Here is a 25,140-nt window from a genome sequence, read left to right as displayed (position 1 = left end):
CGGCAGATAATGCAAAACACAGTCTGAATACAGACAGATGCACCCGAGAAAGGATTCCTGTGTGTCGCTGGCCCGGAAAGCATTTGTTGCCCAAAATTAATTATTTTTCGAGATATTTTTTCAGGGAATTCATTCTTGAGCCACTGCGGTCCATGTGGTGTCTGTACTGATACATTGCTTTTCAGGAAGGAGTTCCAGGATTGTCAGCCAGCCGCAGAAACGGTGATATATTTCAGAGACAGGATGGAATGTGTCTCGGAATGGAACTTGCCGGAGGTCGCTGTTCCTGAGCCCCTGCAACCATTGTCATTCCGGGGGAGATATTTCGCGGGTGTGGATGGTGTCTGGAATAGGGAGGGGGAAAACAAACAATGTCAGGAGTGGGATTTGAACCCACGCCTCCAGAGGAGACTGCGACCTAAACGCAGCGCCTTAAACCGCTCGGCCATCCTGACGACCTGAGGCTACGTATGAATCCGCACAAGTCGAGTTGAATTCCATCTTCATTGTCATTACAATAAAAACTCGATGTGCCCTTTCCCCCATTTTTGAACCCAACCTGGAGTCCTGTCTGTCTGACCCATCCTTCCCCAAGCCGCCGGGGGGTGAGGAGCTTCTCATTGCTGCATTGCTCTGTTTGCTCAAATCAACAAAGACCCAATTCCCGCCCTACCTGTTCCTTACAGGAAGGTGTTGAGAGTGTCAGATCTGAGCAACGTGAAGTATCCAGTTGGAGAGTTACATCCTGGCGACAGGAATATCTCTCCACAGCTGCTTTCGGAGCTGCTGAATATTTGCAGGATTTTCTGTTTCTGATTTTGTTCCTTCATTACAGGAGTTCATTTACTGACAACCCAAAACTTGTCTCCAGTGCGCAGCTCCAGACACAGCTTTTCTGTGATCTTCTCACAAACAAGTTCACTCTTCAGTTTCCGACACGCATTCTTTAAAATCGACTGTTTCACACTCAGCATCCTGAGGCATTGACTTCAAACATTACCCACCCATTACTGCGCACCACCCCCCCCCCCCCCCCCCCCGCCAACCCACTCCCAGGGTCACAGGGGTACAAGTATTTTTTTCAATTAGAGTTCGGAGGAGCAAGGGGCTCACTGTGCTTGTGAGGGAATAGAAGGGATTAATCCACAATCACAAACAGACTGAAAATGACTTCATCTCTCTCTTACACACACACTCACATACATCCTCACACATCCATCACACGGCAGATGCTGAAATTCGGGATCAATAAAAATGCCTGGAATTAATGATCTTGAGTCGATTGTCGGAGAAAAAAGAAACAGCTGATTAACTGATTTATTTTGCGGACGGAATTCTTACCCTGTCTGGCCTGGATGTTATTCCGGATCAACAGCAGTGTGTTTGATTCTGAGCTGCCTTCAAAGTCCGTGTCTCTGGGGACTCTTGTTCGAGTCCCAACACGGCAGCTGGTGGAATTTGAATTCAATACAAAATATGTGGAATGAAGATCCTATTTATGTTTTCATCCATTGTCAATTACCGGCATAACCATCTGGTTCACCAAAGCCCTTTGTGCAACGAAATTTGACGTCCTTTCCGGTTTGGCCTCCGTGTGACTCCAGAGTAATAGCAATGTGGTTGACTCTCAACTGCAGTCGGGCAACTGTGATTGGGCAATAAATTCTGGCCAGCCAGTGACGCCCATAAATGAATACAAAAAATTATATAATTGCGGATTAACCTGCACACTTTAGTTTTGGAATAATAATCGAATTCAAGTGAACCTGCCGTGACCCCTCTCTGAGGCAGCATTTCCTTTATACTGCTGTTGCTTCTTTTAGCGATTACCTCCAATACAAGGGTCATGGGTGGAGAGGAGACTCATAATGTTAAAATGGCGGTGCGGGCTCGTTGGGTCGAAGGACATGTTTCCCGTGCTGTGTTGTTCTTTGTAATATCTGCCCTCTGCTTCTCGATCCTACCAACAATGAGAACAAACTTCTACCAATCATCTGACGAGACCATGACGATTTGCATATTTTTGTCAAATCTCCTCAGAACCTTCTCTTCTCCAAGTCGATCAGTCGCAGTGTGTCAAACCATTCTCAATAAATAAAATTCTTCATCAATTGAACTATTCTGGTGAAACATTTCTGCCACCTTCTGAAATCTTTTATAATGTTCTTATAATTTGCTCTGCAGAAAATGGAACCAATATCCATTTGAAACCGAACCCAATTTAAATGCAGGCTTAACATAGCTTCTGTTCTTTTGTACTCAGTACCCCATTGACAAAAAAAAACACACAGGGCACTGTCTGATTTATTATGATCACTCTCCTCACCATCCTGCGTACAGTTCTGGTCACCCTATTAGAGAAAGGATATTATTAAACTAGAAAGAGTGCAGAAAAGATTGACTAGAATGCTACCAAGACTTGATGGTTTGATTCACAAGAAGAGACTGGATAGGCTAGGACTTTTGTCTCTGGGGTTGGGGGTGATCTTCCTGAGGTCTACAAAATAATAACGGTCATTGATCAGCGAGATAGTCCATATTTTCTCGAAATTGTAGGGGAGTCTAAAACTGGAGGGCATACGTTTAAGCTGAGAGGGGAGAGATACAAAAGGGTGCAGAGGGACATTTTCATTTTCTGCGGATGGTGATTGTCTGGAACAAGCTGCCAGAGGTAGTAGTAGAAGTGAGTATGACTTTATTTTTTCAAAGCGTTTGGACAGTTACGTGAGAAAGATGGCTGTCGAGGGATATGGGCCAAACGCGGGAAATCGGGACTAGCTTAGTGGTTAAAAAAGGATAAGTTGGGCTGAAGGGCATTTTTTCATGCTGTAAACCTCTAGGATCATCCCTGTCAACTTGGAAGATATATGTACATATTTGCCTCTTTAGAACTGTACCATATAGTTTATGTTTTGAACCTGGGTTCTTCCTTCAAAACGAATCAATTCACATTTTGATGCATTTACTTTCATCTGCCTTATTAAAAATGTCCGTGCTTTTGGAAGTTTGTGTAAACCGCATGAACAGTATTACCTTTACCAACACTCTCGGTTACAATTTCAAAATACTCAAAACAGTTCAAGAAACATTGTTACCTTAATAACTCGGAAGTTGGAAAGTTATTTCCAGTCTCTTCGCAATTACACTGATCATGTCTTTCAGTATCCTTAGATGCATGGCACCCAGTCCTCGCGTGGAATCAAACACGGGCAGCCTCTCCAAACCTCCTCTTCATTGAGTTAATTACCTCTGGAGTGGAATACCGAACAGTTTCACAAAGATTCACTTCCTGCTCAGTGGAACGCCCGAGACATAGTGAAAATATAATCAATTCAAAACCAAACTGTGACCCCCCTCCCCCTCCCGCCCACCCCCCCCCCCCCCCCCCACCGCCCCCGCACCTCCTCCACCACCACCACCACCCCCCGCCCCCGCCCCCCCACAGCATTGTCAGACCTCAATTTCTTTCTGAACAAAATACAACTGAACACACGATGCAAGAATCCCTGACGCGACAAGCAATGGACAGCCCTGACTGATTCATTGGGATAAGTTTCCAGTCTGGTTCCGTGGGTGAACATTCTTGAAAACTTTTGATTTGCAGCATTGAGAAAATTGTCGGGATGTGTTGCTGGATTTCAAACCTGATCTGGAGACATGTAAATCCCGCCATCTAAAACGCAACGTGTTTTTTTTTCCAAATAAACAACCAACATTTGGAACCAAAACTGGCAAGAAGTGAGGGCTCGTCCGGGATTTGAACCCGGGACCTCTCGCAACTCCATACAGTGCAACCCCCGAAGCGAGAATCATACCACTAGACCAACGAGCCGTGGGTGCGCAAATTTGTCAGCGAATAAACTTCTATTAACTAGCTATCCTTTCAGACTGTCATTTGAAAGGAAAATTGAAGGAAAACACAGCAGATTCAGGGGGAAATGCGATCCTCGTTGTCTTAGACCCTGAATATTCAACAGGATGTTCAATGTTGGGATTGTAGCTTCTCTAAGCGGAAGAAATTCCCATCACATCAGTTCAAGGATTGTTGTGAAGAACAGATTGAGCAAAGTGTAGAAGACCAATGCGGAAAAGTGTGAGGTGATTCACGTTGGTAAGAGTAACAGGAGTACAGAATAAAGGGCTAATGGAAGTGTCGACAAGTAGAGAGATCTCGGTGTACATGTGCATAGATCCCTGAAAGTTGGCACCCAGGTTGATAAGGTTGTTAAGAAGGCGTACGGTGTGTTAGCTTTTATTGGTAGAGGGATTGAATTTCGGAGCCGTGAGGTCATGTTGCAACTGTACAAAACTCTGGCGCGGCCGCACGAGGAGTATTGCGTACAGTTCTGGTTGCCGCATTATAAGAAAGACGTGGAAGCATTGGAAAAGGTGCAGAGGAAGTTTACCAGGATGTTGCCTGGTATGGTGGGAAGGTCTTATGCGGAAAGGCTGAGGGACTTGAGGTTGTTTTCGTTAGAGAGAAGAAGGTTAAGAGGTGACCTGATTGAGGCATACAAGATGATCAGAGGATTGGATAGGGTGGACAGTGAGAGCCTTTTTCCTCGGATGGTGATGGCTAACACAAGGGGACATAGCTTTAAATTAAGGGGTGATAATTATAGGACAGATGTCAGAGGTAGGTTCTTTGCTCAGAGGGTAGTAAGGGCGTGGAATGCCCTGCCTGCAGCAGTTGTGGACTCGCCAACTTTAAGGGCGTTCAAATGGTCAGTTGGATAGGCATATGGATAATATTGGAATAGTTTAGGTTGGAGGGTCATTAGATTGGTTCCACCGGTCGGCACAACATCGAGGGCCGAAGGGTCTGTACTGCGCTGTAATGTTCTATACTCTATGGTTGTCCAGCTGGGGAAGACTGCACTCGCCTCGTTCCATTCTTACCTTTCTGGTCAGTGGCACAATATCACCCGCAATGGTCACTCTTCTCCCTCCTGTGTTGTTAGTTCCCGAATCTTTGAAGGATTTATCCTTGGCTCCCTTCTATTTCTAGTCCTCACCTCTCGGTGTCATAATCTGAAGATCAGTGTTAGTTTTCACACGTAAGATGATAATACCCAGTTCCAGCTCACCATCAGCTCTCAGAACCAATCTCTCTTATTAAATTATTAGATTGCTTATCCAGCAGCTTGTACTCGATAAGCAGATAATTCCCCGTTAAACATCTGGAAGGCCAAAGGTCCCACCACAAATTCCATTCCCAGTCAATGACTCCATCACTCTCCCTGGTCACTGTCGAGGCCGAAACAAACTCATGTAACCTTGGCACACCATTCCACCTGGAAATGAGATTGTGACCACACATCTGTTCCTGCACCAAGGCCACCTGTTTCCAGCTGTGTAACTTCACACATTGTTGATAATACCTGATCTCAACTGCTCCTGAAACCCTCATCCATGTTTTTGTTACCTCTGGACTTGCTGATTCAAATACACTCCTCCTGCAGATTTTGTTCCCTGAAGGACATTAGTAAACTGCATGAGGTTTTATAAAAATGGACAATTAATTCAGGGTTTGTCTTGAATTAAAATTTCACCATCTGCCCTTTTGGGTTTTGAACCCAGCTTCCCAGAGTATTACCCAGGATCTCTGGATTACTTGTCCACTGCCACTGCCTCCCCCAAGCATGACCAGGACTGGGATTTGAATCCTCGCCTTTTCCATTACCCTCATGAAAATCTCGATCAAGTTCATTAACTATGGGATTACTGAGGGGCTTTCCTTAATTATTGTGCATCAGCACAGGTGGGTGTTTTTTTTTACCTCTCCGGTTATTATTTGGAGAATATTACATATTGAACAACAAAGAAGAACACAGCACAGGAAACAGGCCCTTCGGCCCAACAATTAAACTGATATGAAACTGATTGGACTCATTCTTACAGCCATTTCTGAAGAGGTGTCTTTACCCTTTGCAATTCTCCACTCATTTGGCACCACCCATATAACGAGCTGGGTTAGAAATTGCCTCCATTGCCACTGCAATTTCCACCCTTATTCCCCTCAGTATCCATCGATCCGTCTCTTCCAGTCACCAGAACGCAGCAATTAAGAACAGACATTGCACATGGCACTTTGACTCTGTTCTACCATTCAAATCGATCATGAGACATTTATTTATTTGTCTTCATTGCCAGACAGTGAAAACACAGTCACAGTAAAAAAAAACAAGAGCAGCAACAACAACATCAGGCAACACACATATAGAAATCACACTATGTTTCTGACAAGTGTTTTTCTTTAACCCTACAGTGCAGAAAGAGGCCCTTCAGCCCATCGAGTCTGCACGGACCACAATCCTATCCAGGCCCTACCCCGTGATTCCTACATTTTTTACACGCTAATTCCTCGAACCTTCGCATCTCAGGACACTAAGGGCAAATTTTAGCACAGCCAATCAACCTAACCCACACATCTTTGGTCTGTGGGAGGAAACTGGAGCATCCGAAGGAAACCCACGCAGACACGTGGAGAATGTGCAAACTTCTCTAATTGAAGCCAGGTCCCTGGAGCTGTGCAGCAGCAGTGCTGACCATTATGCTACCGTGCTGCCCCGTTAACCATCCGTGGAGGTCAGTTTAGATGTGGCCGGTTAGCTCAGTTGGTTAGAGCGTGGTGCTCATAACGCCAAGGTCGCGGGTGCGATCCCCGTACGGGCCAGTTTGCCTTTTCCCTTAAACTGAAGTATATTGGGCGGCACGGTAGTCCATTGCCTCTGAATGTCCTGAGATTTTTTGATTAGGGGCAAATACGTAGGGATATGGGGGTAGGGCTTGGGTGGAATTGTGGTCAGTGCGGACTCGGTGGGCCAAATGGCCTTTTTATGCACTGTAGGTTTTCTATGATTCTATGAAGTGTTCTAAAAGTCACTACATTTTCAGCATTCACAACAAATTCGAATATTTGAAATATCAACAATTCTATGCGGGGAAAACAAACTGTGAGTTTTGAGACATGAACCAAATTTCTGCAGTTTATACTGACATCCACCCAAAATACATTATCTATGAATACATAATTTTCCAAGCTTGGGTTGTAAGGCCATGTATCAGAGAATAGGATAGTGTAGAAGAGGCCCTTTGGCCCATCGAATCTACAGTGATGCATGAAATGCCCTGGCCTGCCCAACTAATTCCACTTGCCAACACTCGGCCCATTGAGCAGAAAGCAGGCTCAGTGCCACAGACTGAAAGGAGGTTTTAGTTCACATGGGCAGCATGGTCGGCGGAGGCTTAGAGGGCTGAAGGGCTGCTCCTGTGCTGTAATTTTCTCTCTTCTCTGATATTTAAAGAGTACACATTGATTTACACAGCCAGAGACTGACAATTAGAGGATGAATCCCACAGGCAGTTGCAGAGACTGATAGGTAAAAGAAAACCCAGTCCCTCATATAGTGACCGAGAAGGACAGTTACAACATTAATCCCAAAATGACAGAGCATCGCAGGGAGGGAATGAACCCCGCAGTCACTCTCAGCTCCCACTAACTGGCAAATACACATTGAGTCCCCAACAGTACCACGGACAGAGTGACTCCATCAGTCACATAGAACACCAGGCAATTACTATTCAATACAATGTGAACAGAAGTGATAGAGAAGGACAAAGGGAAGTGTGGTGAGAAAGAGATAGAGGAACAAATCTGTATGCAGATCATGGATAACAGATACAGTATTAATTCCATTCTCTCACAGACAGACGCGGAGTTGCCGACGTGGGACTGGGGGAGGCACATTAAGTAGCAGCAGGACACCAGGTTAAAGTCCAACAGATTTATTTGGTAAGATGAGCTTTTGGAGCGCCGCTCCTTAACCTAATGAGGAAGATAAAAACATAATGAAACAATAGGCTAAAAGTGGCCACGAAAAATACACTGGCCAGCAGGATTAAGGTAAATCCCAAGGCTGTTTATACATACATAACGAGCAAGAGGATAGCCAGGGAGAGGGTCGGCCCACTCAAGGGCAACGAAGAGAATCTATGCATGGAGCTAGAGTAAATGAGTGAAGTATTAAATGAGAACTTTGCGTCAGTGTTGACTGAAAATGACGTGTATGATGATGAGTCTGGGGAAGGATGTGCGGGTGGTTTGAGTCATGTTGAAATCAAAACGGAGAAGATATTGGTGCCCTTGAGAAACATTAAGGTCGGTAAGATAGGTCTGATGGGATATACCCCAAATACTGAGAGAGACAAGGGAGGAAATTGTTGGAGCCTGAGAGAAATCATTGCATTCTGACTGGGTACAGAGGAGGTCCCAGATGATTGGAGAATCGCCTATGTTATTCCTTTGTTGAAGAAGGGTAACACCAACAATCCAGGAAATTACAGGCCGGTGAGCCTTCCATCAATGGTCGGGGAATTATTGGAGAGAATTCGTCGAGACAGGGTATTTCCCACTTGGAAATGAGTGGACATATCAGTGAGAAACAACATGGTTTTGTAAAGGGGAGCTTTTGTCTCACGAACATGATCGAGTGTTTCAAGGAAGTGACGAAGATGGTTGATGAGAATAGGACAGTGAATGGTGTCTTCATGGACTCTCTTCATAGCTCAAATTCTCCATCCCAGGCAACGATCTGGTCCCTGGTAAATGGACACTGCACCCTCTCCAGTGGAATCATATCCTTACTGTAGTGATTTGACCGGAACTGCACACTGTCCTCCAGCGGTGGCTTCACCAAAATTTTTTTCCAACTGGAAATGAACCTTCCTGCTCTTACAATCATGCATTAATATTCCATTCCTCACGCTGCATGAATCTTCACAACTCACAGACTCAAAGGGATTTCCAATATTGGAAAACATTGGAGGTTTCCTTTGTATTTTCAGGGATCTGGGAATCAGTGGATCATCCAAAAATAGAACTGAAAAATATGAAATCACAGCATTTATTGGCATTGTGCTAATATCAGGGTAATATTCGACGTGTTGGCTCCGTGGCATGGCCACATCAAAGGTGAGCGAAAATGCTGATGAATTGAACGAACGTTGATCTCAGGTTTCCAAAAGTTTCCGTACAAATGTAAAGATTTCCATTTTCGAAAGTTTCAATTCTTCAGTCTTTTATTTTTGCCGTACAATTTGACATAATAAAGTTATAATAAACTCCCCGTCGGGGAATTGAACCCCGGTCTCCCGCGTGACAGGCGGGGATACTAACCACTATACTAACGAGGAGCTGCTCCACCAAACGACGAAACGCATTCTACACTTGCCACTTACACTTCCAGAGGGATAACTCAGTTCTGACGAGATCAGTTATTTTCCCCAATACGGAGAACCATTTCATGCAGCAAACAGCTAATTAAGACTTTTGGATTAGCAGGAAAGAGAATGAGATGGATGCATGAAGAAAACACACAAATCAGGTGGAGACAGAAAGGTGCGTTTGCCGTTCATATCAAACCGCATGTTCTTTTTTAATTTTGGAGGAAAGACGGGGTCTTGAAGTCTGAACATTCTGGACAATCTCAGCTGGTCTCTCTCCACAGATGATGTCAGACACACATCTGGTATAAAGTATCCGCCTTCAGGATTTAATTGACATACATAGTTTTCTAATCTGAAGTCAGATGTTCCCGACTCCGACACAGATGATTTTTCAAAATGTTATTTTCACGGGATGTTGCTGTCGCGGACTGGGCCAGCATTCCTTATCTAGTATTAATTGGGTGGTAAGTTCTTTCTTGTGCCACTGCAGTCCATATGGTGTATGTACACACACTGTGCTGTTAGGGAGGGTGTTCCAGGATTGTGAGACAGCCACAGAAACGGCGATATATTTCCAAGTCAGGATGGTGTGTGTCTCTCGGAGTGGAACTTGCAGGTGGTCCTTGTTTCTCTGCATCTGCTGCCCTTGTGCTTCCAGCTGAAAGATTTCGCGGGTTTGGATGGTGCCTCGATACGGAAAAATCACCGTCAGGTTTCGGATTTCAGAGAAATGTGATGCCTGAAAACAGCGTCTTAAACTTTCCGGCCATTCTGATCAACTCACTCAACGAACACCCGCCCTGCGGAAATCGATTTGAATTCCATCTTCATCCTCATTATATTTAAAATGTGTCTCTATCCATTTTCCAACCGCAGCCAGAGTCCTGGACCTGAGTCCCATCCTACAACCCCAGAGCTGGACAACTACAGACAGAATTCCAAACTCAGAGACAGTTCTGACAACGGCCGAGTTTCCCTACTCTTGTGTTCTTGATAAAAGGCAGAAAGCAAGTGTGTGCAGAGCAGAGTGGCGCAGCAGAAGCGTGCTGGGCCCATAACCCCGAAGATGATGTATCAAAGCCACCCTTTGCTCTGATATTCGCATTCACATCCAAGTGGGGCACTTGGCTGCTGCCCCAGGGGTTATCCTGGTTTCGTTGGCAGTAAATTTGTACCCTCTTGTTGATTTGTGTCACCTTGGGCGGCAGGTTTCTCTCAGTTGGTCGGGCATCTTATTCAGCACGGGTTTCATTCCCGTCTTTGGACGGAGATGAGGAGACATTTCTTCACCCAAAGAGCCTGTGGAGTTCATTCGCACAGGAAGTAGTTGATGCCAGAACATTGAATGTATTCAGGAAGCGGTTAGATTTAGCACTTGTGACGAATGGGGTCGAAGGATATGGGGAGAAAGCAGGATTAGACTGCTGATTGGACGATCAGCCATGACCGTGATGAATAGCAGAGAAGGTTCGAAGGGCCAAATGGCCTCCTCCCGCTCCTGTCTTCTATGTTTCTATGTAATATCGAGGTTATTTATGAAGGCCGCGTTCTCAGCCTTGCTCCTGGCCTGAGGTGTGAATCCTCGGTTAAATCACCACCAGTCAGTTCTCCTCTTTGATGACACCGAGATTTATCTAAAACTGTGGACTTTGCTTTGATTTTATAAGCAATGGACACATCACATCCCTGACACATTGCTCCGATATAAAACTGTGTAAAGAAATATAAACTGAGCCTGTAAACCGGGAGTATTCCTAAAATATCATTTAAATCATGCTTTTGAAATTGATCATTTCGGGAATATTATCCAGAAATAAAATCCAGGAACCAACTGCACAAAGGCTCCAGACGCTTGACGTGATTTGAACAGGAAACTTTCATAATATGGGAGTAAGTCCTGCTATCGTTACCCCACAAGCACATGCCGTGTCGCTGCTATACAGACCTGATTTTGCCCATTAAACTGAATCATTTCAGTTCATTCTTTTTGGGGCTGTTTCTGGAGGTGTTACTGAGTCAGGAATGTAGGAACTGGACCGTAGTTTTTTTTTAGGTAACAGCAGTTCGAGTTTTCCCATGAAATGTTCTGGTGTCTGGGAGTCAGCGGAGAGAACTGGATTGGATTGAGGATTGGCTGACTGACAGGGAGCAGAGGGTCGGGGTAAATGGGGGAAAAATGATGCTTCTTAGGCTGGCGAACTGTAACAAGCGGGGTGCCACAGGGGCCAGGCCTCGGATCTCAACTCTTTCCAATCTATATCAATGATCTGCAAGCAGGGACAGAGTGTAACACGACAAAATTTGTGAATAATACACAATTTGTGGGAAAGCAGGCGGTGAAGACGATGTAAAAATATTCCAGATGGATCTAGATATACTCGGAGAATTGGATAGCTTTTGGCAGATGGAGTTCAATGTGGATAAATGCGAAAGGCAAATTATTATCCTTCTGGAAAGCAGTTTCAAATCTGTCTGGACAGAGGGATCTGGCTGTCTCTGTCCAGAATCACAGAAAGTCAGTATGCGGGTAAAATGTATAATTTAAAAGGCAATTTGAATGTAAGCATATATTGCAAAAAAACTGGAATAAGAAAGTAGAGAAATATTGTTTCAATTGTATGGATGAAGTCACAACTGGAATATTGTGTCCAGTTTTGGTCCCCTTATTTGTGGAAAGATGAGGTGGTATTACATCCAGCACTTTTTCCTTTCCTTCTCTATGTGCGGTATGCTTTGTCTGCAAGAAACCATACCTTTCACTGTATACTATTTCATGTGACAAAAATAAATCAATTCAAATCCAATCAAATCCGGCTGTCAGAATGAGATTACCGACGCGACTGGCGAGTTACAACCACAGGTCGACTTGGCGAGTGGTGAAAACTGATATCACTGCTTCTGATCTTCACCAGAACAGACAGTGAAATGGAACATTGTTCGGGAACATTCCTGATTTTACAATGTTGTTACGAAAGAAATGGTTAATAACCTGTGGGAGATATTGAAAAAATATGTCCATTTGACAGGCTTTGGCGGTTGGCTCGTTGGTCTAGGGGTATGATTCTCGCTTAGGGTTGCGGCATTAAAATGCGAGAGGTCCCGGGTTCAAATCCCGGACGAGCCCCGGAATTATTTTTATTTTTTTCCAAAGTAGATTCCGAAAGTGATTAAAGTCAGGAGCAGATTCAAGTTCCCGAGAAATCATTGCAGAGAATATATTACTGCAGAACATGGTCCATTTACCAGTAACCAGATCGTTGTCTGGGATGGAGAATTTGAGCTGTGAAGAGAGACTGGATTGGATCAGACTGTTTTATTTAGAGCAGTGAAGACTGAGAGGAGACCTGATTGAGGCATATAAGGAATGGACAGGGTGGATCGGAAGCTGCTGCTGCCTTATAGCACGGGCATTCGACCTCTGACCTTCGGGTAAGCGTTCTCCAAGGCGGCCTTCATGACACACGACAGCGCAGAGTCGCTGAGCAGAGACTGATAGCCAAGTTCCGCACACATGTGGAAGGGTCTCAACCGGGATCTTGGGTTCATGTCGCCCTATCTGTAACCCCCATGACTTGCCTGGGTTTGCAAACCCTCACTTACTGTACTGTCTGGAGACAATACACATCTCTTTAACTTGTGCCTAACGCTGCTTCCACTTAGATTGTCTGCATCTTAAAGACTTGAATAGCAGCTTTGTTGGAAAGACTCGCATTCTAATTAGTAATCTGTAAACTGTGCGCTGTCGTATTCTCTGTCTGAGGTCAGAACTCTCCATTCACCTGACGGAGGGGCAAACCCCGAAAGCTTGTGAGTTTACTATCAAATAAATCGGTTGGACTTTAACCTGGTGTTGTGAGACTTCTTACTAGTGGTGTGCCAAGGGATCAGTGCTGGGTCCATTATTGATTGTCATCTATATCAATGATCTGGATGATAATGTGGTAAATTGGATCAGTAAATGTGCTGATGATACCAAATTGGAGGTGTAGTGGACAGTGAGGAAGGTTTTCAAAGCTTGCAGAGGGATTTGAGTCAGCTAGAAAAATGGGCTGAAAAATGGCAGATGGAGTTTAATGCAGACAAGTGTGAGGTGTTGCACTTTGGAAGGACAAACCAAGCTAGAACATACAAAGTTAATGGTAGGACACTGAAGAGTGCAGTAGAACAGAAGGACCTGGGAATACAGATACATAATTCCCTAAAAGTGACTTCACAGGTAGATAGGGTCGTAAAGAGTGCTTTTGAACATTGGCCTTTATAAATCAAAGTATTGGGTATAAGAGTTGGAATGTTATGGTGAGGTTGTATAAGACATTGGTGAGGCCGAACTTAGAGTATCGTGTGCAGTTTTGGTCACCTAATTACAGGAAGGATATTAATAAGGTTGAAAGAGTGCAGAGAAGGTTTACAAGGATGTTGCAGGGATTTGAGGAACAGAGTTACAGAGAAAGGTTGAATAGGTTAGGACTTTATTCCCTGGATCTTAGAAGAATTAGGGGAGATTTGATACAGGTGTATAAAATTATGATGGGTATAGATAGAGTGAATGCAAATAGACTTTTTCAACGGAGGCGAGGGGAGGGAAAAAAAGTAGAGGACATGGGTTAAGGGTGAAGGGGAAAGGTTAAAGGGAATATTGGGGGGGAGGGCTTCTTCACACAGAGAGTGGTGGGAGTGTGGAATGAGCTGCCGGATGAAGTGGTAAATGCGGGCTCATTTTTAACATTTAAGAAAAGCTTGGACAGGTACATGGATGAGAGGGGTGCGGAAGGATATGGTTCAGGTACAGGTAAGTGGGACTAGGTAGAAAAATGGTTTGGCACAGCCAGGGAAGGCCAAAAGGCCTGTTTCTGTGCTGTAATGTAAAGCTGCTGCGCAAAGAATGACATATTGGACTTTTCATCGTTATCTGGTGAGATATTCAAAGATTGTGGTCAGGAACTCATTGGAGTCGTCTTTTTAGATAAGGAACTGGTGGATTAATGCTTTCAGAGAGGTGAAACTGCCACCCCGAAAATCAAACAATCCCCACAGTGCAGAAGAAGGGCATTCGGCCCATCGAGACTACACCAACAGCAATCCGACCCAGGCCGCATCCCCACATGCTGAGTTTACCCCCAATAAAGGGGCAGTGAAGACGTATTTCCGACGAGGATGGGATGTAAACCCACACGTGTAGAACGCAATGAAGTAGCAATCCATCGCCTTCACCACTAGGCCACCTCGTCATACAAAAATGCCCTTTCTAATCACCTCTTGAACAAAGAACACATTTCTCCTGTAGGATAATGTTGTGTTTCCACTTTCTGGTTAATTTTGGTTCGCTGTTACTCTTCCATTCGATTTAAATCCCGAGAAGGGAAAGAGGGAAACAATTCCCTGTTTGAGTTTTGAATTCACCAAACATAACACAGGCGTAAAAATTAGTTTACAGTTGTGAGCTTGTGGCGCAACGGTAGCGCGTCTGACTGCACATTAGAAGGTTGCGTGTTCAAATCACGTCAGGCTCAAAGAATAATTATTCACCCGTCCTCGGATTTTGTATCTGGTCAAAGTTCATTGTTCATGAATCCAAATCTTTATCCAGATTTTGTATCTGGATAAAGTTCATGACGAATCTCAAAACGATGAGAGATACAATACTTTATATATTTGCTCAATCTACGCCTGTACCTCGGGCAATAAAAAGACAATATAGTTAAAAAAAAGCATCTCAGCTGTAAAGCACTTTGAAACTTCCAGCCGTTTGGAAAAAAAAAACACATTTCGAGACAAGATAAAAGCAAAATCCTGCCGAAGCTGGAATCTGAAACAACAAATCAAAATACTGGAAAAACTCAGCAGGTCTGACATGATCTGTGGAGAGAGACCAGCTGAGATTGCCCAGCATGTTCAGACTTCAAGTCTTTCCTACAAAATTAAAAAGAACATGTAGTTTGATATGAACGGCAAACGCACCTTTCTGTCTCCACCTGATTTGTGTTTTTCCTTCATGCATCCATCTCATTCTCTTTCCTGCTAATCCAAAAGTCTTAATTCGTCAGTTAAAGCCGCTGTTTGCTGCATTAAATGGTTCTCCGTATTGGGGAAAATTACTGATCTCATCAGAACTAAGTTGTTGCTCCGGAAGTGTAAGTGGCAAGGGTACAATGCGTTTCGCCTGCTGGTGGGGTAGGTCCTTGTTAGTATAGTGGTTAGTATCCACCCCCGGTCACGCGAGAGACCGGGGTTCAATTCCCCGACGGGGAGTTCATCGCAATTTTATTATGTAAAATTGTACTTGTGCCGTTCTTTAACTTTGAAAACGGCAAAAATAAAAGACTGTCAAGAATTGAAACTTTCGAAAATGGAAATCTTTACATGTGTACCGACATTTTTCGTGACCAGAGATCAACGTTCGTTCAATTCATCAGCATTTTGGCGCACCTTTGATGTGGCAACGCCACGGAGTCAATACGTCGAATATTACCCTGATATTAGCACAATGCAAAAAGTGATGTGATTTCACATTTTTCAGTTCTATTTTTGGATGATCCACTGATTCCAAATCCCTGAAAATACAAAGGAAGCTTCCAATGTTTCCAACATTGGAAATCCCTTTGAGTCTGTGAGTTGTGAAGATTCATGCAGCGTGAGGAATGGAATATTAATGCATGATTGTAAGAGCAGGGAGGTTCAGTTCGAGCTGGACAAAATTTTGGTGAAGCCACCGGTGGAGGACAGGGTGCAGTTCCGGTCAAATCACGACAGTAAGGATTTGATTGCACTGGAGAGGGTGCAGTGTCCATTTCCCAGGGACCAGATCGTAGACTGGGATGGAGAATTTGAGCTATGAAGAGAGATTGGATTGGATCAGATTATTTTATTTAGAGCAGTGAAGGCTGAGAGGAGACCTGATTGAGGTGTACAAGAAACGGACAGGGTGGATAGGAAGCTGCTGCTGCCTCACAGCACCAGGGACCCGGGTTTGATTCCCGGTTTGACTCAGTGTCTGTGTGGAGTCTCCATGTTTCCCCGTGTTTGCGTAGATTTTCTCTGGGTGAGCAAAGATCAAAGAAAATTACAGCACAGAAACAGGCCCTTCGGCCTTCCAAGCCTGCATCGATCATGCTACCCGACTTATCTAAACCCTCCTTCCATTCCGGGGACCAGATCCCTCTATTTCCATCTTATTCATGAATTTGTCAATACACCTCTAAGAAGTCACTACCGTATCCATTTCCACTACATCCGTGGCAAAGAGTTCCAGGCACCCACCACTCCTTCCCTCATACATCTCCTTTAAACCTTGTCCCTCACACCTTAAACCTTTGCCTCCGAGAGACTGATTCTTTCACCCGGGGGAAAAAAAAAGCTTCTGACTATCCACTCTGTCCATGCCTCTCGTAATCTTCTGGACTTCTCGCAATTCGCCCCTCAACCTCCTTCGTTCCAGTGAGGACAAAACAAGTTTCTCGAACCTCTCCTCATAGCTAATGCCATCCTTAGCAGGCAACATCCTAGTAAATCTTTTCTGCACCCTCTCCAAAGCCTCCACATTCTTCTGGTAGTTTGGCGGTCGGAACTGAACACTAAATTCCAAGTGCAGCCTCAGTAAGGTTCTATAAAGCAGCAACATGACTTGCCAATTTTTAAACTCAATGTCTCAGCCGATGAATGCAAGAATCTTATATGCCTCCTTGACTACCTTCTCCACCAGCATTGCCAATTTCAAAGACCTGTGGACCTGTCCACTCAGATCCCTTTGGCTATCAATACTCTTATGGGTTCTGCCATTCACTATATATTTCCTATTTGTATTAGACCTTCCAAAATGAATGAACCCACATTTGTCCGGATTAAATTCCATCGGCCATCTCTCTGCCCAAGTCTCCAACTGATTTATATTCTGCTGTATCCTCTGATGGCCCTCATCACTACCCACAAATCCACCATCGTTTGTGTTGTCTGCAAACTTACTAATCAAATCAGTTACATTTTCCGCCAAATAATTTATATGTTACAAACAGCAAAGGTGCCAGCACTGATCCCTGAGGAACACCACTTGCCACAGCCCTCTAGTCAGAAACAAATCCTTCCATTGTGATCCTCTGCCTTCTTTGACTGGGTAAGAAGTCTCACAACACCAGGTAAGAGTCCAATCAATTTATTTGATCGTAAACTCACATGCTTCCGCGGTTTGCCCCTTCGTCGGGTGATGACGCAAGGATATTTTGGCCTTGGAGGGAGTGCAGAGGAGGTTTAGTAGGCTGATGCCGGAGTTGAGGTGGTTGAACTATGAGGAGAGGCTCAATAAACTAGGCTTGTACCCGTTAGAGTTTAGAAGAATGAGGGGAGATCTCATTGAGACATATAAGATGATGAATGGGATGGATAGGATAGAGGTGGAGAGGCTCTTCCCGCTCAGAAAGGACAGTAAGACTAAAGGCCACAGCCTCAAGATAAAGTGGGGCGGTTTAGAACGGAGTTGAAGAGGAACTTCTTCACTCAAAGGGTGGTGAATCTCTGGAATTCTCTGCCCGTTGAAGTGGTGGAGGCTGCCTCGCTAAATATATTTAAGACGCGGGTGGATAGGTTTTTGATAGGCAAGGGGATTAAGGGTTATGTGGAGAGGGTGGGAATGTGGAACTGAGACACGACAGGTCAGCCATGATCTTATTGAATGGCGGGGCAGGCTCAAGGGGCTAGGTGGCCTACTCCTGCTCCGACTTCGTATGTTCTTATGAATGGGCAAACCCCGAAAGCTTGTGGGTTTACGATCAAATAAACCGATTGGACCTGGTGTTGTGAGACTTCTTACTGTGTTTACCCCAAACCAACGCCGGCATCTCTACATCATGACTTCATCAAAACAGACAGTGAAATGGAACATTGTTCAATAAATCTCTCAGTGGTCAAAAAAATTGCCTAACTTTGGAACACTTTGAAAAGTTCAGGGGCGAAGTTGCCGTGGGTGGCTCGTTGGTCTAGTGGTATGATTCTCGCTTTAGGCACAGTACTAGAATGCGAGAGGTCCTGGGTTCAAATCCCGAGCGAGCCCTGCATTTTTTTTTTCCTAAAGATAATTCTTTGCAATGAAGGTGGCGACAACGAGTGAAAGACGAAGCAGTGTTTACCTCCCGCGAACTCATTGAAGAGAAAATATCTCTGAGAAGTCGGAAAGCAACCATACAGTCTGACAGGACTGGGAATCCCAGTCAGATTTTAATTTTTCCATGTTTTCCTTTAATTCCGGTGTCCCCAAAGATTAGCGCGGGCCTCTGGATCACCAGCCCAGTGACATCACCTTTCATCCCTGTAATCAGAAACACTTCACTCAGCTCGTTATTAAACCTCTTCCTCCACAGAATTTTATTAAACTATTTGCTACAAAGCCTGTTGCTCCATTCGGGGGCATCAATAATTTATTAAGATCACGCAAAAAAGATAGATTTCTTCGGAGGAGGCTAAAATAATGAGGAGAGAAAATGTAATGGACAAAACAACAAGGAAATACAGTCTGAGAAAGCGCCCCGCAATGTTTGCAAGAAAATGCAGAGCTTTCAGCTGAAGAAGGAAATCTCAGTTTGCCGGAAGTTTTACCAGATTTCTGCATAAAACGACCGCGACAGGACTCGAACCTGCAATCTTCTGATACCATCATCACCAGGATTACCGAAGTCAGACGCCTTATCCATTAGGCCACGCGGTCAACAAATGCAAGTCACCCCCAAATGTTAGCGCCATGTGAATAACTGCCGTGATCATATTTATTTTCAGTTTTGTTTTTAGTTACTTCTCTGATTCCCAGATGCCAAAAAAATTAAGTGGAATCCCCAGAGTTTGTCAACAGCAGAAATCTAACGTCCACTTCTAACATTCTTTGGGTGCCTGTCTGTGTGGAGATTGCACGCTCTCCCCGTGTCTGCGTGGGTTTCCTTCGGATGCTCCGGTTTCCTCCCATCTCCAACGACGAGCAAATTTGGTGGATTGGCCAGGCTAAATTGGCCCTTACTGTTAGGCGGATTAGTAGAGTAATTACGTAGAGTGACAGGGAGGGATTCACTGTCGGAGAGTCGGTGCAGAATATCTGGGCCGAATGGCCTCCTTCCACACTGTCGGGATGCTTTGCCTCTTGCACTTCCTGTCTTCAATCTTCAATGCCTGTCCCCGAATCCTTCTGCTAGCAGCTAATGCAGCAATATCCCCCTGTGAACCTTAGTTCAATATGTTCTACTCTTTTACACCTCTCTTCCAGCGCCACTCAATCCCTTTTGCTGCACAGAGAGAAACTCCCAGTTATCCAGCCATACCTTGGAGCTAAAATCCCTCACTGCTGGATCCAAAACAGTAAATCTCCTTTCCCCCTTCATAAGGACTCTCACACACTTTGTAAAGTCTGGTTCCCGGATCTGGGGGCAATCCTAAAACAGCTACAGTTAATCAGAGCTGCATAAAGATTGAGCAGGACTTCCCAGTTTTTATACTCAGTATCTCCAGTTATGAAGCCAAACATCCAATCCGCCTTCCTGACAACTCTCTTAAAATCGTCTCTCTCCTTCAAAGATCTCTCTGACCCTCAGGTCCCCCTGAGCCTGCACACTGCTCAGAACTGGACCATTCAGTTTCTATTGCCTTTCCCCATCTCTTCTGTCAAAATGCAGCACTGTTCCTGAGTGTGGAATTATTAATTTGTCTCTGCTACAAAATCAGTGAGAGTTGAGACTGCAGCTTCTGTTTCTCCACTGTTAGGCTGACGGCACCGTGGTTGTTCCCTCACCTCAGGGACAGCAGCAGTTTAAGAAAGCAGCAAACCACCACATACTTAAGGCCGGTTAGGGATTGGCAATGAACGTTGGCCTAGTCAGTGGTACCCACCTCTCGAAATGAATAAAACAAATAAAAACTCGCAACTCCAACCGGAGACGGAGAGACACAGAACAAATCTCACTCACATGCATGTGTTGGATACAATATGAATCACCCAATCACATCCCGAACAGAGGGTAAAAGGCAGTCGAAATTGGGCGATCGTGATCCACTTCCAGTTTAACCAGAGTTTTATACAAGAACAGAGAAGATCTTAACACAACAGACAACATTTTAACCCAACATGGAATATCATGAGATCAGATAATTAACATTAGCAAAACGGAAAACATCTTCACGGAGAATATTTTGACACAACAGAGCAGTGCAGAGGAGGTTCACTGGGCTGAGACCTGAGATGAGGAGGTTAGCCTATGAAGAGAGACTGGATAGACTGGGTTTGTACTCGTTGGAGTTTAGAAGGATGACGGGGGGATCTTACCGAGACATATAAGATAATGAAGGTGATAGATAGGATAGAGATAGAGAGATTCTTCCCGCTCAGAAAGGATAGCAAGACTAGAGGGCACAGCGTCAAGATAAGGGGTGGGGGGCAGTTTAGATCAGATTTGAGGAGGAACTTCTTCACTCAAAGGGTGGTGAATCTCTGGAATTCACTGCCCATTGAAGTGGTGGAGGCTCCCTCGCTAAATATATTTAAGTCACGGGTGGAGAGGTTTTTGATAGACAAGGGAATTAAGGGTTATGAGGAGAAAGCGGGAAAGTGGAACTGAGCCACTTCAGATCAGCCATGATCTTATTGAATGGCGGGACAGGCTCGAAGGGCGAGATGGCCGACTCCTGCTCCTATTTCTTATGTTCTTATGTAACAGGGAACACGTTTACAGAACAGGGCATATATTAAGAGAGTATTTTAAAAATATTGACACAAGATGGATCATATTTACACAACCGGGAAAGCATTTTAGACAACAGCAGAAAACATTTCTCAACAACGGAGAGCACAGTTACACAGCAGGAAATACATTTTCAAACATGCATTTGCAACAGAAAATTCCTTTTAAAATAGTGATCGACTCTCCAATTCCGTATCTTGCCGGTTTCGCAACACTTTGTCTGTCGTTCCATGTGTCCAAGCAGTCTCTCATGCTGCTATTGTGTGTTTTTCTCTGTCTATTGTATTCTCGGTGTGATGCAGTGATGCCTCCTCACACTGGTGTCCCTATTAAACGACAAAGGAGTGACCATCTGTCTGACTACATTGATGGGCAGCAGAGTGAAATTTTTGCCGCAGCAGAGTGGCGCAGCGGAAGCGTGCTGGGCCCATAACCCAGCGATCGATGGATCGTAAACCATCGTCTGCTATTCTTGCTCATAGTGATGATGAAACAACTTCACGGTAACTATGAAGCAGTTGTGACTTTTACCTGGAGAACACAAACTGTTATTTGGCTTCCCTTTTCCCCGAAAAACCTCGATCTGGAGTAAATGGCTTTTTCTGCAACCAGAGCCTTACACAAGAAGAGGGAACATCTTAACACAACATGCAACAATTTACAGACAACAACAGTGAACATCTTCGAGCAATAGTTCAAAGCAGGACGGCTGTGTCTCTGCTACAATATCAGTGAGAGCTAAGGCTGCAGCTTCTGTTTCTCCAGGAGAAAAGTTCTGGATAAAGCCGGAATTTATAAGGATTTTTATCACTGAGACATTATCTGGCCGTCTGTATCTCACTGTGGAGGCGTTGGAGAGGGTGCAGAGGAGGTTTACTAGGATGTTGCCTGGTATGGAGGGGAGGTCCTATGAGGAGAGACTGAGGGATCTAGGGTTGTTTTCGTTGGAAAGAAGGCGGCTAAGAGGGGATCTTATTGAAACATATAAGATGATTAGAGGTTTAGATAGGGTGGATAGTGATAGCCTTTTTCCTCGGATGGAGAAAGCTAGCACGAGGGGGCATGGCTTTAAATTAAGGGGGGGTAGCTACAGGACGGATGTCAGGGGTAGGTTCTTTACCCAGCGGGTGGTGAGGGATTGGAATGCCCTGCCTGCTGCAGTTGTAAATGCGTCTAGTTTGGGGGCGTTTAAGAGATCTCTGGATAGGTTTATGGACGAAATGGGATTGGTATAGGCTAGTGGGTCATTGTTTTTGTAACTGGTCGGCGCAACATCGTGGGCCGAAGGGCCTGTTCTGCGCTGTAATGTTCTATGTTCTATGTTCTATGTCCTGACTCACTCTGTCTCTGTCTATCCCTTTACCCTCTCTGATCCACTCGACATGAAGGCAGGATGTTGTTTAGTGACTGAGTGCACACCTAACCCGCACATCTTTGGACCATGGGAGGAAACCCACGCAGATACGAGGAGAATGTGCAAACTCCACACAGACATTGACCTCAGCCGGGAATCGAGCCAATGTCCCTGGAGATGTGAAGCAGCAGTGCTCACCACTGTGCAACCGCGCCGTCCACGATATACCAGCTTGTCGGCCAGGGACGGTTATCAGGGCGGCTTGGGTCAATGTCGGTGAGAGTTTGCACATTATCCCCGTGCTTGCGTGGGTTTTCTCCGGGTGCTCCGGGTTCCTCCCACACCCCAAAAACGTGCTTTTCGGCTGATTGGTGTTAATAAATCGTCCCTAAATTGGATCTCCCTTAATCTAGCGCACATTTCATTCCCAAAATTTGCACCCCTTTATGGTGGAGTCCACGAGATGTAGACAAAGGTCGTGGGTAGAAGAAGGATTGGAATGAGGCACTCACTGAGTGTTAAAATGGGCGGTACGGGCTTGCAGGGCCGAAGGGCCTGTTTCCTGTGCTGTGTTGTTCTTTGTTCTTTGTATTTTGTTATCGTTGTCGGTCCCTCGATTCGAGGATGACATCCATTCAGGGCCATGAGTTTCTGCTATGGGTCTTCATGTGAGTGAACAGGACCATTCTCAGCCCACAGAGCTTTCTTCTCTGTTACTGTCTTCTCTGCCTCCATTCTGCCTCATAAAAGCCTGCTGCCGATTGGGGGACAGGTTTTGGCCATCTTCAACGATTTGTAACAAACTCCTCCCAGTCATCAGCATGAATGCTGCCTCCCTTCAATCTGGAGGGTGTTGGGGAAACATTACTGATGGGATGTCTCTCACACTCTGAGGATTCGCTGATACACTGGTCACATTTACATCATTGTGCTAAAACCATCGACTATCAATGGCATGTGTGAGAGAGTGAGATACATTCCTATCCGCCCTGCTCTGGTCCATTTTATCGAAATGATTTTTTACAAAATCTTTCATTAATTTAAAGCCCAACATCAGGCCACCCTCAGCCTTGTTGTTTTTGGAGAAAAGGATCGAGATTCAAAATCCGTCACTAGGCCATCTCGTTTTTCTGGAACTTCGACCAGATTTCTGCAGAAAAACAATCGGACTCGGACCTGCAATCTTCTGATACTATTTCCACGACTATTAGAGTAGCCGGACGCCTTCGACATGAGGCCAGGCGGTCAAACGATAAAACACGGTACCGAATGTCAGCATTTGTTACCGGCAGAGCATTCTCTTTCTCCTTAATGGTTCTTGTTTTTTTATGGGCTGTGGGTGTCGCCTGCAGGACCAGCATTTGTTGCCCTCCTCTAATTGCCCTTCAAATGAAAGTGCCTTGTTCGGCCATTTCAGAGGGCAGTTAAGAGTCACCCTCATTGCTCTGGGTCTGGAGTCAGATGTCAGCCAGACCAGGTAAGGAGGGCAAACGGCTTCATCTAATGTGCACCGATGAACCAGATCATATTTTACTCCAATTGACAGTAGTTCCAAGGCCACCATTACTGAGACTAGCTTTCAATTCCAGATTGACTTCATCAATGAATTGAAATTCCACCAGCTGCCGCAGTGGGATTTACTCCGTGTTCCCAAATACTAGTGCGGGTCTCCGGATTACCAGCCCAGTGACATCACCTTTCATTCCTGAAAACAGAAACAGTTCATTCAGCTCATTATCAAACCCCTTCCTGAGGAGATTAGAATTCCCTCCACAGAATTCTATTGAACAGATTGCATCAAAGCCTGTTGCTCCATTCGGGAGCATCAACAATTTATTAAGGTCTCAAAGATAAGATTGATTTCTGGGGCGGAGGATAAAATAATGAGATTCAAAAATTGAATGAACAAAACAAAAAGGAAATACATTCTGAGAAAGAGCCCTGCAATGTTTGCAAGAAAATGCAGAGCTTTCAGCTGAAGAAGGACATCTCTTTTTTTGGGAACTTCGACCAGATTTCTGCATAAAACGACCGCGACAGGACTCGAACCTGCAATCTTCTGATACCTTCACTATCACAGTAACCGAAGTCAGACGCCTTATCCATTAGGCCACGCGGTCGACACATGAGTACGTCGTCCGAATGTCAGTACCATGTGAAGACCTACCGAGGTTATATTTATTCTCAGTTCTCTTTTTGGATGTTTCTCTGATTCCCAGATGCCACAAACTGAAGGGGGAATCCCCAGTGTTTGTAACTGGCAGAAAACTGAAGATCATTTCCAACATTCTTGGCTGCCTGTCTGTGTGGAGTTTGCACGGTCCCCCCGTGTGTGTGTGTTTACTTCGGGTGTTCCGGTTTCCTCCCACCTCTCACGAAGTGCAGATTCGGCGGATTGGCCAGGCTAAATTCCCCCTTATTGTCAGGGGGATTAGTAGGGTAATTAGGTGGGGTTACAGAGAGGGATTCTCTGTCGGAGAGTTGGTGCAGAATGGTCGGTGCGGCCTCATTCCGCACTGTGGGGATCCTCTGCCTCCTACGCATCCTGTCTTCAATCTTCAATGCCAGTTCCTGAATACTTCTGCCAGCAGCTAATGCAGCAACTTCCCCCTCTGTACCTTGCTTCAATATGTTATTTTATTTTACACGTCTCTTACATCACCACTCAATCCCGTTAGCTGTAAAGAGATAAAATCCGAATTATCCAGTCAAACCTTTGAGCTAAAATCCATCATCGACGGATCCAAAGCAGTAAATCTCACCTTCACCCTCGTCAGGACCCTCCCACACTTTCTAAAGTGTGATTACCGGTTTGGGTACAATCCTAAAATAGATGCACTATATTAAAGCTTT

The 25,140-nt window shown here is 44.9% G+C and overlaps 1 protein-coding gene and 8 non-coding genes across 9 annotated transcripts in view; 3 read left to right on the top strand and 6 right to left on the bottom strand.

Annotated features, from left to right (window-relative positions):
• LOC145335841 (putative G-protein coupled receptor 139) overlaps positions 1–18,905 on the bottom strand; it is a 47,110-nt gene extending 28,205 nt beyond the window's left edge. Inside the window, exons 1-2 of the mRNA XM_080181567.1 lie at positions 18,811–18,905; positions 1,342–1,448 (exon numbers count right to left, since the gene is read on the bottom strand). Coding sequence (XP_080037693.1) covers positions 1,342–1,448; positions 18,811–18,905 — 202 coding nt within the window. The remainder of the gene's footprint in view (positions 1–1,341; positions 1,449–18,810) is intronic.
• Positions 373–455, bottom strand: trnal-uag (transfer RNA leucine (anticodon UAG)). The gene has a single exon. It is a non-coding gene; the product is annotated as a tRNA-Leu (tRNA).
• trnap-cgg (transfer RNA proline (anticodon CGG)) lies at positions 3,743–3,832 on the bottom strand. The gene is given in 2 exon segments: positions 3,743–3,778; positions 3,797–3,832. It is a non-coding gene; the product is annotated as a tRNA-Pro (tRNA).
• trnam-cau (transfer RNA methionine (anticodon CAU)) lies at positions 6,603–6,676 on the top strand. Its single transcript has one exon. It is a non-coding gene; the product is annotated as a tRNA-Met (tRNA).
• On the bottom strand, positions 9,124–9,195 carry trnad-guc (transfer RNA aspartic acid (anticodon GUC)). Its single transcript has one exon. It is a non-coding gene; the product is annotated as a tRNA-Asp (tRNA).
• trnap-agg (transfer RNA proline (anticodon AGG)) lies at positions 12,267–12,352 on the top strand. Its single transcript is given in 2 exon segments — positions 12,267–12,302; positions 12,317–12,352. It is a non-coding gene; the product is annotated as a tRNA-Pro (tRNA).
• On the top strand, positions 14,667–14,738 carry trnac-gca (transfer RNA cysteine (anticodon GCA)). Its single transcript has one exon. It is a non-coding gene; the product is annotated as a tRNA-Cys (tRNA).
• trnar-ucg (transfer RNA arginine (anticodon UCG)) lies at positions 18,828–18,919 on the bottom strand. Its single transcript is given in 2 exon segments — positions 18,828–18,863; positions 18,883–18,919. It is a non-coding gene; the product is annotated as a tRNA-Arg (tRNA).
• Positions 18,920–24,315: 5,396 nt separating this feature from the next.
• trnar-ucg (transfer RNA arginine (anticodon UCG)) lies at positions 24,316–24,407 on the bottom strand. Its single transcript is given in 2 exon segments — positions 24,316–24,351; positions 24,371–24,407. It is a non-coding gene; the product is annotated as a tRNA-Arg (tRNA).
• Between the last annotated feature and the right edge of the window lie 733 nt (positions 24,408–25,140).

This window comes from Carcharhinus amblyrhynchos, unplaced genomic scaffold, assembly GCF_965287045.1.
Source record: "Carcharhinus amblyrhynchos unplaced genomic scaffold, sCarAmb.v2.hapA scaffold_42, whole genome shotgun sequence".
NCBI lineage: Eukaryota > Metazoa > Chordata > Chondrichthyes > Carcharhiniformes > Carcharhinidae > Carcharhinus > Carcharhinus amblyrhynchos.
This window is presented reverse-complemented; position numbering and strand designations above follow the sequence as displayed.